Source organism: Halyomorpha halys, unplaced genomic scaffold, assembly GCF_000696795.3.
Source record: "Halyomorpha halys isolate HHAL.00 unplaced genomic scaffold, Hhal_1.1 Scaffold2191.1, whole genome shotgun sequence".
Lineage (NCBI taxonomy): Eukaryota > Metazoa > Arthropoda > Insecta > Hemiptera > Pentatomidae > Halyomorpha > Halyomorpha halys.
Window position 1 is genome coordinate 20,556 of NW_027105143.1, and position 13,479 is coordinate 34,034.

General features: G+C 32.6%; 2 protein-coding genes across 3 annotated transcripts in view; both read left to right on the top strand.

The window, feature by feature from the left end:
• The window catches only part of LOC106691248 (putative ankyrin repeat protein RF_0381), a 14,910-nt gene extending 4,087 nt beyond the window's left edge, over positions 1-10,823 (top strand). The window contains exon 3 of one of the 2 annotated variants that reach the window (XM_014436963.2): positions 9,112-10,823. In XM_014436963.2, the coding sequence (XP_014292449.1) occupies positions 9,112-10,587 (1,476 nt within the window). In that variant the 3' untranslated portion in view covers positions 10,588-10,823. Of the gene's footprint in view, positions 1-1,958; positions 3,944-9,111 lie in introns of those variants that run through there. The other variant, XM_014436962.3, reaches the window with a different exon arrangement.
• A 1,456-nt stretch (positions 10,824-12,279) lies between these two features.
• Positions 12,280-12,690, top strand: LOC136796101 (uncharacterized). Its single transcript, XM_067048812.1, has one exon. It carries the CDS (start codon positions 12,280-12,282, stop codon positions 12,688-12,690), a length of 411 nt encoding a protein of 136 aa, XP_066904913.1.
• The last annotated feature ends 789 nt before the right edge of the window (positions 12,691-13,479 follow it).

The window sequence follows — 13,479 nt, forward strand, 5'->3', positions numbered from 1 at the left end:
TAAGCCCTTGTCTACTGAGCCATTTTTTCAAGTTTTGAACTAAAAACAAGTTATATATGCATATATAGTTGACCGTAAAAATTTATATATAATATGGTCAGGATTGAGGTTAAAAGAGAAACAAAAATATTTTACAACTATTTATTTTCCGATGTTTCGCCCCACTTTGTAGGGCTTCATCAGGGCTGTTCAAAGGTAAAGATTGAACAGCTCTGTTACTGTTCAATCTTTACCTTTGAACAGCCCTGCAAAGTGGGTCGGAAAATAAATAGTTGTAAACTATTTTTGTTTCTCTTTTGACCGCAACCCTGACCATCTTCTTATATATAAAAAGAAGTTAATTGGCGACTGAATATGGTGGATGGTGCATTGTCTACTGATTCAAACTTAAATTCCTCAACTTTATTCTTCAGTATTTTCTTGCTAAAAAAGGATTTTTTTGTCAGTTCAGTAATTGTCCTTTTCCAAATATTTGATGAGAATAATTTCATGTGCATCCCAACAAAATGTGGGTTAGGGATGATTAGGCTTTAACAATTTACTCTTCCTACATCTCAGGAATTTAATAGTTTACTCATGTTTCATCTAGAGTTATGAAATACTCACTTCCCTTTTTTATGAAATACTTCATATACATTCTTTCTTCAAGGTAGGATATTATCTGCGGATTTGTAGCGTTGAGGAAAGAAATGCTATATTTTCTAGTTGAAAATAAAATATATTTGATTTTTTTTATATTTAATGCTTACTTATCAGTCTAGTGTAAAGTCTCGTTTACGACCGTTGAAAGTTTTCATTCTTTCATCATCATTCTTAAAGAATCTAATCAAGGTCTACCTTCCTGTTAAATGTAAAGGTTAGAAAAACAAAACGATTTAAGCCAATGAGTGAAAATCCAATTATAAATTCTTTATTAGCATTCTTAACAAATTTTCGTATTGAAGACTTCTTCCATCTTTTAAAGTTGCTATGCATGTGCTTAAGAGCATTTTTAAATTTATTTGTGGTTAGAAAGTACCCTAATTGTATGAGGATGCATCAATAAGTCATTAATTGCATAGCTTTGATTTCTTTCATTGTTGTATAAATTAAGTGTTTAATCACTGACTGAAACTCACTTTTTTTGTCCATTTTTCTAAATAAACAAAAGCTGTCCACTACCACACCGATGATAAAAACAAAATCATTGTTGTAATAATCATGGCTGCACTTTACCAGATATCTAGTAAGTAATAATGCTTACTAAAAACAAATCATTTCCAATACTACTTGAGGTCTGTTCCAACAACCACTTCTGACTGTCCGGAACTGTAAAGCGCATGTCTGTAGAGTTCCTGGACAATCAGATGTGTTTGATGGAACAGACCTAAGGAATTTCTAAGGATTTATTGACTATCTCATATAATGTTTAGAAGTCATAATGTGCTTGATAGAATGGATATTGGAAATAGAATTCTGTTCCAGCATTCACATCGTTTCTCTTGTAGCTAGAAACCATAAAAAATACTGAATGGTTACTATAGTAGATTGTAGAGTAAATGTTAGAAGAAAGAAATGGTAAAAGTTTGCTCCTTCATATTATATTTTGGCTCAATAGAAATTATTGTTCATAGTAAAATTGTGTTTTTAAAAATTTTTTTTCAAATTGATCATGCTATTTCAAGAATTGTTTCAACATCAAGATGTTGAAGTTGATGGTCACCTAGTAGTTGTCTGATTCAAGTAAAAATTTTTAGGACATGTTTTTATACTTATCAGAACAAGATTGGGGATAGGGATAAGAAAATTGTAACTTTTAAAAAATAAATACTCCAGCCACATTACCCAATAGAAATAAAAAATTTCTGATGAAGCATTCATAACTGAAATTCAAAGCACTCTAAATTTTAGCAGTTGATTTAAAATATTAAAAAAATTAAGTATTCATTTTATATAAAATTTTAAAATATATGTTACAGGACGATAGTGATAATCTAGCTATTCAACTTGAAAATGCAGTCGCTTATAACAGTCCTAGTGATATCATTAATCTAGCCTCTGAAGGTGGAAACATAAATGGGTTGACTCAGTCCAGAGACAGCCTTCTCCATTTGGCTGCACGAAATGAAAGCTGTGCTGCCATATCTGCTCTTAGTTTTCTAAAGGCAGATCTGGAAGTCGTGAATTCCAGTAATGTCACTCCTCTCGAGGAAGCCATGAAAAATAATTGTGTTTGTTCAATCAAGGCTCTGTTAAAGGCTGGGGCAAAAGTTGATAAGCGTAAGTTCAGAGGAGACACTTATCTTCATATTGCAGCCGCTGGTGGCCAAAATGAAATCTTGGAGATTTTGTTGGAAGCAGGACTGAATATAAACGAAACTAATTACTATGGAGAAACTCCATTGTTATGTGCTGTCAGAGCAGGCAATGCACGCGGTATGGAGATTTTGTTAGAAAAAGGGGCTGACATTAGTATAATTCCAGAAGGTTGTAAGACACTTCTTGAGATGATCATGGATATACAAAATATTGATAAGTTAAAGCAGTTTCTTAAAGTTAAAATAATGCTTGAACTTAAGTCTGACGATGGAGACACAATACTCCATTTAGCAGCTCGCTCAGGAAATGCTGAATTGTTTAAAGTTTTCACAAATCAGAACCACCTGACAGCTGGCATTAAAAATCAGAGTGGCAAAATGCCTTTACATGTTGCTTCAGATGTATCTATTGTGGGAATGCTCTTAAGGATGGGTGTGGATCTGGACTCGCAGGATAACAACGGCTGTACGACTTTAATGATTGCCTCAAAAAATTCAATGGCAGATATTGTCAAATTGCTATTGCATAATGGTGCCAATCCTAAAATCAAGGACAATGATGGTCGGACCCCACTGCACTATGCCGCTGAGGGAGGGTGCGTTGAGGCTGTATCTATTTTGCTGGATATTGGAGGGAAAGTAGGTGAGATGGACAGTAGCGGCAGAACTCCATCTTTCTTTGCAGCTGTTAAAAATAAGCCTGCTGTTCTTCAACTGCTAGCAGAGCGTGGAGCTGACCTAACCTTGAGGAACAGCACTGAACACGGAATAATACATCATGCAGTTTGTTGTGGGAATGTGGAGGCTGTAACAGCACTGCTTGATGCTGGAGTAGATGTAGATTTGAAAGGCCAGGACCAGATGACAAGATTATGTTATGCAGCCGAAAAAGGACATGTTCCTTTAGTAAAATTACTGTTGGACTGTGGGGCAGACATTAGAGGTAAGACAAGTTATGGCTCCACAGCGCTAATGTGGGCGTCTCAGGAAGGTCACTTGGATATGATACAGCTACTTGTTGTACGTGATGCACCAGTGGATGATAAAACCTTTGAATTTAATAAATGGACTTCCTTACAATATGTTTATAATAATGAACATAAAGCTGTTATAGAATACTTGAAATCTAAGGGTGGAATTATGTGATTCTCTATTCTGTAATTTACCGTACGTTGGCAAGTTCAGCTGAGCCTTATCGTTAATTTTCTAGGATTTATTTAATTTTTCTGTGATCAAAGTTAAGTAAACATTTTCATAGATTTATACTTTGTTATACATTTCTATTTTACTGTATTTTAAACATATAAGTGAAGATATCGAATATTATATTGGATACAAGTATTGTGAACATATTGGAGAATATATTATTTTAAATAAAATAAATTGTTTTAATATTTTAAAAACACTCATCCGAGTATTTTTATTTTCAAGCAGTGACTATCATTTGATTTTAGTATATTGAATTTGGGAACTCTACCCACATTATTGGGTATAGGAACATTAACCTGGGGTACTGGTGTACAGAAGAAAAAAAAAATTACTATTTCTTATTCAAGAGATGTTTTAAAATGAGATATATTTTTCTTTAGATTCGCCGGATTTCTAATTTTAAAAGCATAAATAAATTATTTAAAAAAAATGTATCTGGGTTTACTAAAAAAAAAGTTCATCAAAATCAAGGCCGGTTGCAGCAGTCTCCAGAATAACTAAGATTTGTCCTAGAGTAAAGTAAAACTCAGGTAACTTAGGGACCTGTTTCTAGTCTACAGTTTTGTTAACTAGGTTGGAAAGTTTACCTAAAACTGAAATAATTCTAGATCACATTTCTGTTCTCAAAAATTCAATTCCAATATTGGTTGAACTTTATTATTATAATGTTTTATGTTTTTTCTTACATAATAGCACAGTTAAGGTAACATTTATCATATTATATTTACCATAGAACAAATAATCAAATCCCTTTTTTAATTAAGTTCAAAATTTATCTACTGAACAAATCATATATCAAATCAAATCATCAAATTGAATTAAAACGCTGCATTTTATGTAAACTCGAATAACTTAGGTTTACTTAAAAGAAATATAAAACTTGATAAGAATGTATTGATTTCATTGGTTATATTTTCCCATTAGTGCAATTACTTAGAAATTATTTCAGAATGAACAAGAGAAGCCAAAATTTCTCCCTTAGAGAAGAGGAAATCCTCTTAGGACTAGTAAAGAAATATATTGCAATTAGAGAAAATAAAAAATCGATAACCTTACATCAAAACAAAAATTAAGTTGTTGGGAAAAAATAGTAGAGTTAAGAACCTCTTATGATTTAAAACATAACTATGATAATATAAAGAAAGCTACTAAAAAGAAATAACCTATCTAAATAAAATTTATTTTATTGAATTTGGTAAGAAACAAAATTAGAATAGAATTCATCTATGCTAGATTACAGATTCCAGATGTAACTTTGATAGGTTCCTAATATGGTTAATTACTTTAACGCAGTTTAGCGGGCTATCTTTTTACGCAGCTAAGTTTAATTTTTAAATGCAATGGATAATTATTGATTTTACCTGAGATGTCCAGAAATCTTAGTTAAAACTTAATGGTGCAACCGGCTCTAAAACAAAAAAGTGAAAATTTTCGATTCTAAGAACATAAAATTTTTTTTGTCCTGCATGAATTCTAAGCTGTCCTGCATTCGGCAGTGAGGGAGCAGTATTAATATTAAACAACTTGGTAAAAACAGTATTATTGGAAACATTAAAAACTTAATAATAAAATATTACAAAAACGATTAATTTTTGTGTAAGTCTTTTAACTTTTAAGATGTAAGTCTTATGAAAGGTAAATCTAAAAACATACATACAGCACTTTGGAGATGTTATCTTTAAAAAGTACTTAAATTTACGAAAATCTTGGTGATGATTTCAATGATTGGGAAATCTTAAAAATTAGTTAAGTATATCAAATTTTCGATTCAAGTACATGAGCACACCAAGACTATTTTCTTTTATATTATTACCTTTGCTTTTTTATATTTATTATAAATAAAAAAGGTAATGCACCTTACTCATTAATACATAATTTTATTTTTTATTATTTAGAGATAAAAAATAATTAGCATAGAAACGAACAAAGTATATTTAGCTTACAGTTCCGGCCAAAAAGTATTTGAGATTTCATGCAATGCAAAATGAACTGAATAAGGACTTTTACATCCATCAAAAATTTTTTATAATCGAATTCATTCAAATTTATTTTTTCAAGGATATAAATTTATTTACTCATGTATTCTTTTATTTTACAAACGTCCATTACATTTTTTATATATAGATAAATAAATCCACTGGGTCAACATAAGACTTCCGAATGGCGCCACTATCTTGACTGTTTCAACATGTTTGTTTTTAACTTAATATTTTCTGTATGATAAAATTGGTTTGCTTGATATTTGATTTGACAAAGCTAATAAAAATTATTTAAAATTACTTACATTAAAAATATAAACTATTTGTATAAAGAAAAATATTTATGAAAAAAGGGGATGTTGCATTACATTATCTTGTTATTACTATGGTTTTATCGTAATTTACTTTCTGACTCCAACGAATATAAGTTTATTTCAGTTCTGGTTTTAACAGATTTTCAGACTATAGAAGTTGGGGTTATAGGGACTCCATTGTGTTAGGATTCTTGATAATGGTGACCTAGTTCTCAAAAATACATTTTAATAATGGCTATTAGTCCTTTGGCAGAAATGCAAAACATAAAAATAATTGAAATATACATGAAAGTAATTTAATAATTGAAGTTTTTCACAAGTAATGAGTGTTGTTGAACATAAATTTTTTATATTAACTGGTCTAATTTTAATGGTGATATGAAATCAGTTCTGTTAAGCCATATTTCAATGAAACCATAGAAACATTCATTTCCATTTATGAAGTACTTATTATCTGCCCTTGCTTCAAGATAGGAAATTCTCTTATCATCCTTAAAAAATCTAATCAAGGTCTACCTTCGTGTAAAATTTAAAGGTTAAAAAACAAAACAATTTAAGCCAATGCATGAAAATCCAATTATAAATTTTTTATTAGCACGCTTAATAAATCTTCATTTTAAAGAATTCTTTTAGCTTTTACAATTTTGCTATGCAAGAGCCGAAGAGCATTTTGCAAATTATTTGTGTTTAATAAGTATTCTAATAATATGAGGGGGGCATCAATAAGTCCTTAATCACATAAAAAAAAAAAAGTTGGGTAATTTTTCTCTCTATTTTCCTTTTAGCTCGATATACTTTGTCAGATACTTTGTTTGAAATAAGCCCTTGTCTACTGAGCCATTTTTTCAAGTTTTGAACTAAAAACAAGTTATATATGCATATATAGTTGACCGTAAAAATTTATATATAAGATGGTCAGGATTGTGGTCAAAAGAGAAACAAAAATATTTTACAACTATTTATTTTCCGATGTTTCGCCCTACTTTGTAGGGCTTCATCAGGGCTACTACAGCTCTGTTACTGTTCAATCTTTACCTTTGAACAGCCCTGCAAAGTGGGTCGGAAACTAAATAGTTGTAAACTATTTTCGTTTCTCTTTTGACCCTGACCATCTTCTTATATATAAAAAGAAGTTAATTGGCGACTGAATATGGCGGATGGTGCATTGTCTACTGATTCAAACTTAAATACCTCAACTTTATTCTTCAGTATTTTCTTGCTAAAAAGAATTTTTTTGTCAGTTCAGTAATTGTCCTTTTCCAAATATTTGATGAGAATAATTTCATGTGCATCCCAACAAAATGTGGGTTAGGGATGATTAGCCTTTAACAATTTACTCTTCCTACAACTCAGGAATTTAATGGTTTATCCATGTTTCGTCTAGAGTTATGAGTCGTTGCAGAAACTCATCCAGATTATGACATGTACGTCAAGGAAGCCTTAGAGGTGACCACACAATTAGATTAGTTCTCAAATGAGAGCAAACACAGCATCTCTCATAAAGATGTTTTTTTCATTTCCATTATATTGTGCAAAAGTGAAATGACATTGCCTTTCGATACCCCTGTGGCCTCAACTATTGTACAAGTTTGCTCTTTGGTCATTTAACATCATGATGTGGTTTTGCCAATCGTTGCGGGTATACTCACTTTAGGACATTTTGAACATTGTTCATCTTTTGAAATCATTTATCCCATTGTGTTTAGTTATAAGGTAAGTAGCAGGGGTAGATGTGTCATGAACTGGGTTTAACTTAGCTTTGATTTCTTTCGTTGTTAGGATTTATAAATTAAGTGTTTAATCACTGACTGAAACTCACTTTTTTTGTCCATTTTTCTAAATAAACAAAAGCTGTCCACTACCACACCAACAATAAAAACAAGATCATTGTTGTAATCATTATGGATGCACTTTGCCAGATATCTAGTAAGTAATAATGCTTACTAAAAACAAATCATTTCCAATACTACTTGAGGTCTGTTCCAACAACCACTTCTGACTGTCCAGAACTGTACTGCACATGCTCTGTACAGTTCCCGGACAATCAAAAGTGATTGTTAGAACAAACCTAAGGATTTATTCTACCTTGTATACTGGTCAGAAGTCATAATGTGCTTAATAGAACAGATGTTGGAAATAGAATTCTGTTCCTGCTTTCGCACCTGAGTTGTCTAAATTGTGGTATATAGTTATAGTATAACTTAATTCCTCTGAAAATCTACCTCAATTATATTGCTATAGGATAACATAATGATTTAATAATTTTCATGAAATGACTGTGGCTTTGTATTTATTTTAATTTATATTAATTTTATTTATTCAATATTTGTAATGCTCCTTTCATGGTTATTGTTTATTTCAGCATTTTACTCTAATTTGAAGTAGTTTTTAGCATTTTATGATGTCATTATTAGTTGGTCAATATATATCATCTGTTTTTCTCACTATTCCGCGTTGAGTTTTTGAGTTGGGAGACTAAAAGTCCAACCACCTTCATATTTTTAATTATTTTTTTTAATATATAAAAATTTTTAAACTATATGTGCTGTGTATAAGAGAACCAACTGTTGAGCCTCTCTTAGCATATCAATTGGCAACCCCAAACCTGCCACTGTTGATTTTGGTATGAGACCATTGGTAGATATTATGATTGGAGTAGTGTTAACACCTTCCAAATGATACAATTCCTTAAACTCTATAACGTTCCTGATTTTTCCTCAGTTTTCTCCCACAATAGAGCTTATATTATTGTCGTTGGAGATCCCGACATCAATAAGTTCTGCTTTTTTTTTTGCTCTTAAATCTATAAGGATATCTGTTTTATTATGACGCACAGTATGGTCCGTAATAATTGATTCATCCCAATAAAGCTGGAGGGAAATTTTTAGAAGGGGTCTATTTGGGTGGTATGTATAATATGGGCTGTTTCTTACCCTTTATCTAGTTGTATCTCACTGTCAGAGCCCGATGCAAAATTTTGGTCGCATTTTTGTGCTTCTGGAGATATTTGGTACCAGTCAACACTCCATATTCATCTATGATATCACTTAGCCGGTGCTTTTGCGTCTTTTAGAACATGTTTTCTATATGATCAGGTGGCAATAACCTGATCTTGGATTTATAAAAAATTCAGCCATGTTTGATATGCTTTGAGATAGACTCAATTTGTATAGGGTTATTTTCTAGAAGCAAATATTGTATAAATAAATAAAAATATTGCTGTAGATTCGTAGTTTACTATCCTAATAAATATTGAGTGTTGATGTAGTATGAGTTTTTACTTTATGAGAAATTCTATAATAACTGTTACAGGATGCTTATGGTGATCTGTCAAGACAACTTGAAAATGCAGTTGTAAATAACAGCCTTAGTGATATTTTTGCACTGGTCTCCATAGGTGGAGATGTAAAAGGGTTAACTCAGTCTGGAGACAGTCTTCTCCATTTGGCTGCAAGGGCTGATAGCTATGCTGCCATTACTGCTCTTAATTACTTAAAGGCAGACTTAGAAGTAGTGAACTCCAGTAATGCAACTCCACTTGAGGAAGCTGTGAAAAGTAACTGCCAACATTCGATCAAGGCTTTGTTAATGGCTGGGGTTAAGGTTGAAAAGCGTATGATCAGAGGAGATACATACCTTCACATTGCAGCCACTGGTGGCCAAAATGAAGCCTTGGAGATTTTGCTGGAAGCTGGAATGAATATAAACGAAACTAATTTCTACGGAGAAACTCCATTGTTATGTGCTGTCAGAGCAGGTAATGCCCGAGGTATGGAAATTTTGGTGGAGAAAGGAGCTGATACTAGTATAATTCCTGAAGGTTATAAGACTCTTCTTGAGATGATCATGGATATAAGCAATATTGATAAGTTGAAGCAATTTGTTAAAATTAAAATCATGCTTGAACTTAAGTCTGGCAATGGAGACACAATACTTCATTTAGCAGCTAGCTTAGGAAACGCTGAAATATTTAAAGTATTTGAAAGTAAGAAGCACTTAGCAGACATTAAAAATCAAAATGGCATGACACCTTTACATGTTGCTTCAGATCCATCTGTTGTAAGAATGCTCATTAGGATGGGTGTGGATCTGGACTCGCAGGATAACAATGGGAGTACGACTCTAATGATCGCCTCAAAAAATTCAATGCCAGATATTGTCAGATTGCTATTGAATAATGGTGCCAATCCTAAAATCAAGGACAATGATGGTCGGACCCCACTGCACTATGCCGCTGAGGGAGGGTGCGTTGAGGCTGTATCTATTTTGCTGGATATTGGAGAGAAAGTAGATGAGATAGACAATAACGGCAGAACTCCATCTTACTTTGCAGCTGTTAATAATAAGCCTGCTGTTATTCAATTGCTAGCAGAGCGTGGGACTGACTTCACCTTGAGGGATAGCAATGAACTCGGAATAATTCATCATGCAGCCTGCCTGGGACACGTTGAGGTTGTAGCAGCATTGCTTGATGCTGGAGTCGATGTAGATTTGAAAGGCCATGACCAGAGGACTATATTGTATTATGCAGCAACAGATGGACATAGTCAATTGGTAAAATTATTGTTAGATCGTGGGGCAGATGTCAATAGTAAGACAAACCGTGGTTCCACATCCTTAATGTGGGCATCTTATGGTGGTCATTTGGACATAGTGAAATTACTGGTTGAACATGGTGCAGAAGTGAATATTAAAAATCATGCAGGAAAAACTGCCTTAAAATATGCCAATAGAAAACGGCATAAAGCTGTCATAGAATACCTGATATTAAAAGGTGGGGTTTTATAATTTTAACTGTATGTCCCCTTCAATTTAATTGAGCTTTACACTAAATTATCAAAGGTTTATATAATTTTTATTGTTTAAAAAAATTTTGTATTTTGAATAATGGTTATAGATTTAAAAAAAAAAAAAACACGAATATATTTTATACATTTAAATAAAACAAATTGTTTTAATGTTTTATTTATTTTAGAAACACCTGTCTTTATTTATTCAGTGTCAAATAAAGATTTAAAAAATTATATTTAATATTTTTCAGTTAATGTTAATTTTTTTTATATTATTTTATTTACATCTTAGGTATTATGATTATCTTTATTATTTCCATTTGTTTGAAGCAGTTTGTTTTAAATCTTTTATTAACCTGAGAGAGGTGTAGCCTTCAGCATTTTGCTCATATTAGGAAATAAACCTCTATATTTTTCTAGTATTTCATCTATTTTGTCCAACTTCTGTTAAGCCTTTGATGTTGTTATTCCTGTTTGTTTATGTTACTCCTTCTTTTACCCCACCATCTATACTCAATTCAGTGTTGCTCTTGCCTACCGGTAACTATAAGACTGAGCATTTCTCTCATCAGTATACTCCTAACGTGACATCTTTTTTTTTCTCATTTGAGCATTTTGCTCACTAGTACACCTCCAGCATTTCTTATTTTAAATCATGAGCTGAGGCTAGTTCTTAGATCTTTTATTAAATACGGATTTTTCAGTTGCTGTTGAAACAGCTACAATTTACCATTTAAATTTCAAATTGTATTAAAAGTAATGGTAAAGGCTCTTGTCATCATCACATCTAATTATATAAAAAATATAGTACATATCGTTTAGCATGAGATAAATATTCATAGGACAACTCTTAGAGGACAAAAAAGTAGGACACTCCTGCCAGGATAATAAAAACAAAAAGATAAAACAATTTAGTATAAATAAGTGATCTTGTTTCAATTAAAAAAACAGCAACGTTATTTGCAATATGCTCATGTAATGTTTTTCCTTGGTTTTATGCAATGTAAATAAAATACATGGTATCACTCGAAAAAAAAAAAGCTATTGAGTTTTGAGCACTCTTTAGATTGTTAATATCAAGTTTTAGTGAATTACAGGTTTTTTTTTTTTTTAAAGTAGGTGGTTTTAAAGTGAATAGGTCATTCTATGTTATTAATTTTTAAAAGAAATGTATGAATTATAAACACTTAAATAAATAAATATTAAACGTTTTCTGGACCAGAGTACAATGTTATAACTAAGACCAGCTTTGTAAACAAATTCAACAGAATGGATTAATTGGCGTGTTTTGCATTGCACTGTAGTAACTGTATGTATTGCATTGCAGTAAATACATTTAACAGTACTGCTTGTAACATGTAAAATTAAGCATTTCTCTTATAGCTAGAGACCATAAAAAATATCGAATCATTACTAAATTAAATTTTTAATTACAATATAAAATGTAAATGTTCATTCATATTAAATTTTTGCTCAAAGTAAAAATGTTTTTATAATACTTTATAGAAATTATTGTGTTGTTAAAAAATAATAACATTTTAAAATTGTTCATGTTATTTCAAGAATTGTTTTAATATCAAGGTGTCGTGGTTGATGGTCACCTAGTGGTTGTCTGATTCAAGTTATAGGGCATGTTTATATATTTATTAAAACAAGATTAGGAATAGGTATTGTGGGAATGCTTTTAATGATGGGTGTGGATCTGGACTCGCAGGATAACAATGGCAGTACGACTCTAATAATCGCCTCAAAAAAATCAATGGCAGATATTATCAGATTGCTATTGCATAATGGTGCCAATCCTAAAATCAAGGACAATGATGGTCGGACCCCACTGCACTATGCCGCTGAGGGAGGGTGCCTTGAGGCTGTATCTATTTTGCTTGATATTGGAGAGAAAGTAGATGAGATGGACAGTAGCGGCAGAACTCCATCTTACTTTGCAGCTGTTAATAATAAGCCTGCTGTTATTCAATTGCTAGCAGAGCATGGGACTGACTTCACCTTGAGGGACAGCAATGAACTCGGAATAATTCATCATGCAGCACTGAACACGGAATTATACATCATGCAGTTCGTTGTAGGCACGTTGAGGCTGTAAGGGCACTGCTTGATGCTGGAGTAGATGTAGATTTGAAAAGCCAGTACCAGATGACAACATTATGTTATGCAGCAGAAAAAGGACATATTCCTTTAGTAAACTTACTGTTGGACCGTGGGGCTGATGTTAGAGGTAATTCAACTTATAACTCACAGCCCTAATGTGGGCGTCTCAGGAAGGTTACTTGGATGTGGTACAGCTACTTATCGAGCGTGGTGCACCAGTGAATGATAGAACCACTGATAGTAGAAAATGGACTTCCTTAGGTTTGGTTATTCAATAAATGAAGGACTAGGTGTTGTTTAAAGGAGAGAATGGATGAGGACTGGCGAATGGAGATGGGAAGAGAATTCCAGAGGGAGGTTGCACGTATGACGAAGGATTTGCTAAAGAAGGAGGTTCTATAGGAGGGCATATATAAATTATTCGGATGGGGTCTGGTGTTTAATGAATGGATGGATGAACGAAGAGTGAGGAGATCTAGGATATAGGTAGGTTTTTTAATGTTAACAACTTGGAATAGAAAAACTCCAAGGAGGTTTTGCCTTCGGGAGGTTGGATAGAGCCACTTCAACTCGGAATACCAGCGGGAGACTTGAGAGCGTCTAGGGAACCCAAAGATAAATCTTACAAAGCAATTCATGAGTCTCTTCAGTCTCAACTCTAGTCCTGCAGATAGCCCTCCATACACCAAGGATCCGTAGTTGAAGTGGGGGAAGACGAAGGAGGATACTATAGGAGCTGACGAGTGTTTTGAGGAATGGAATTACGGAATTTTAGGAATTGTTT

Excerpts from the sequence above, each read along its gene's own strand:
- LOC136796101 (XM_067048812.1), top strand. The coding sequence starts at position 12,280 with ATGGGTGTGGATCTGGACTCGCAGGATAACAATGGCAGTACGACTCTA.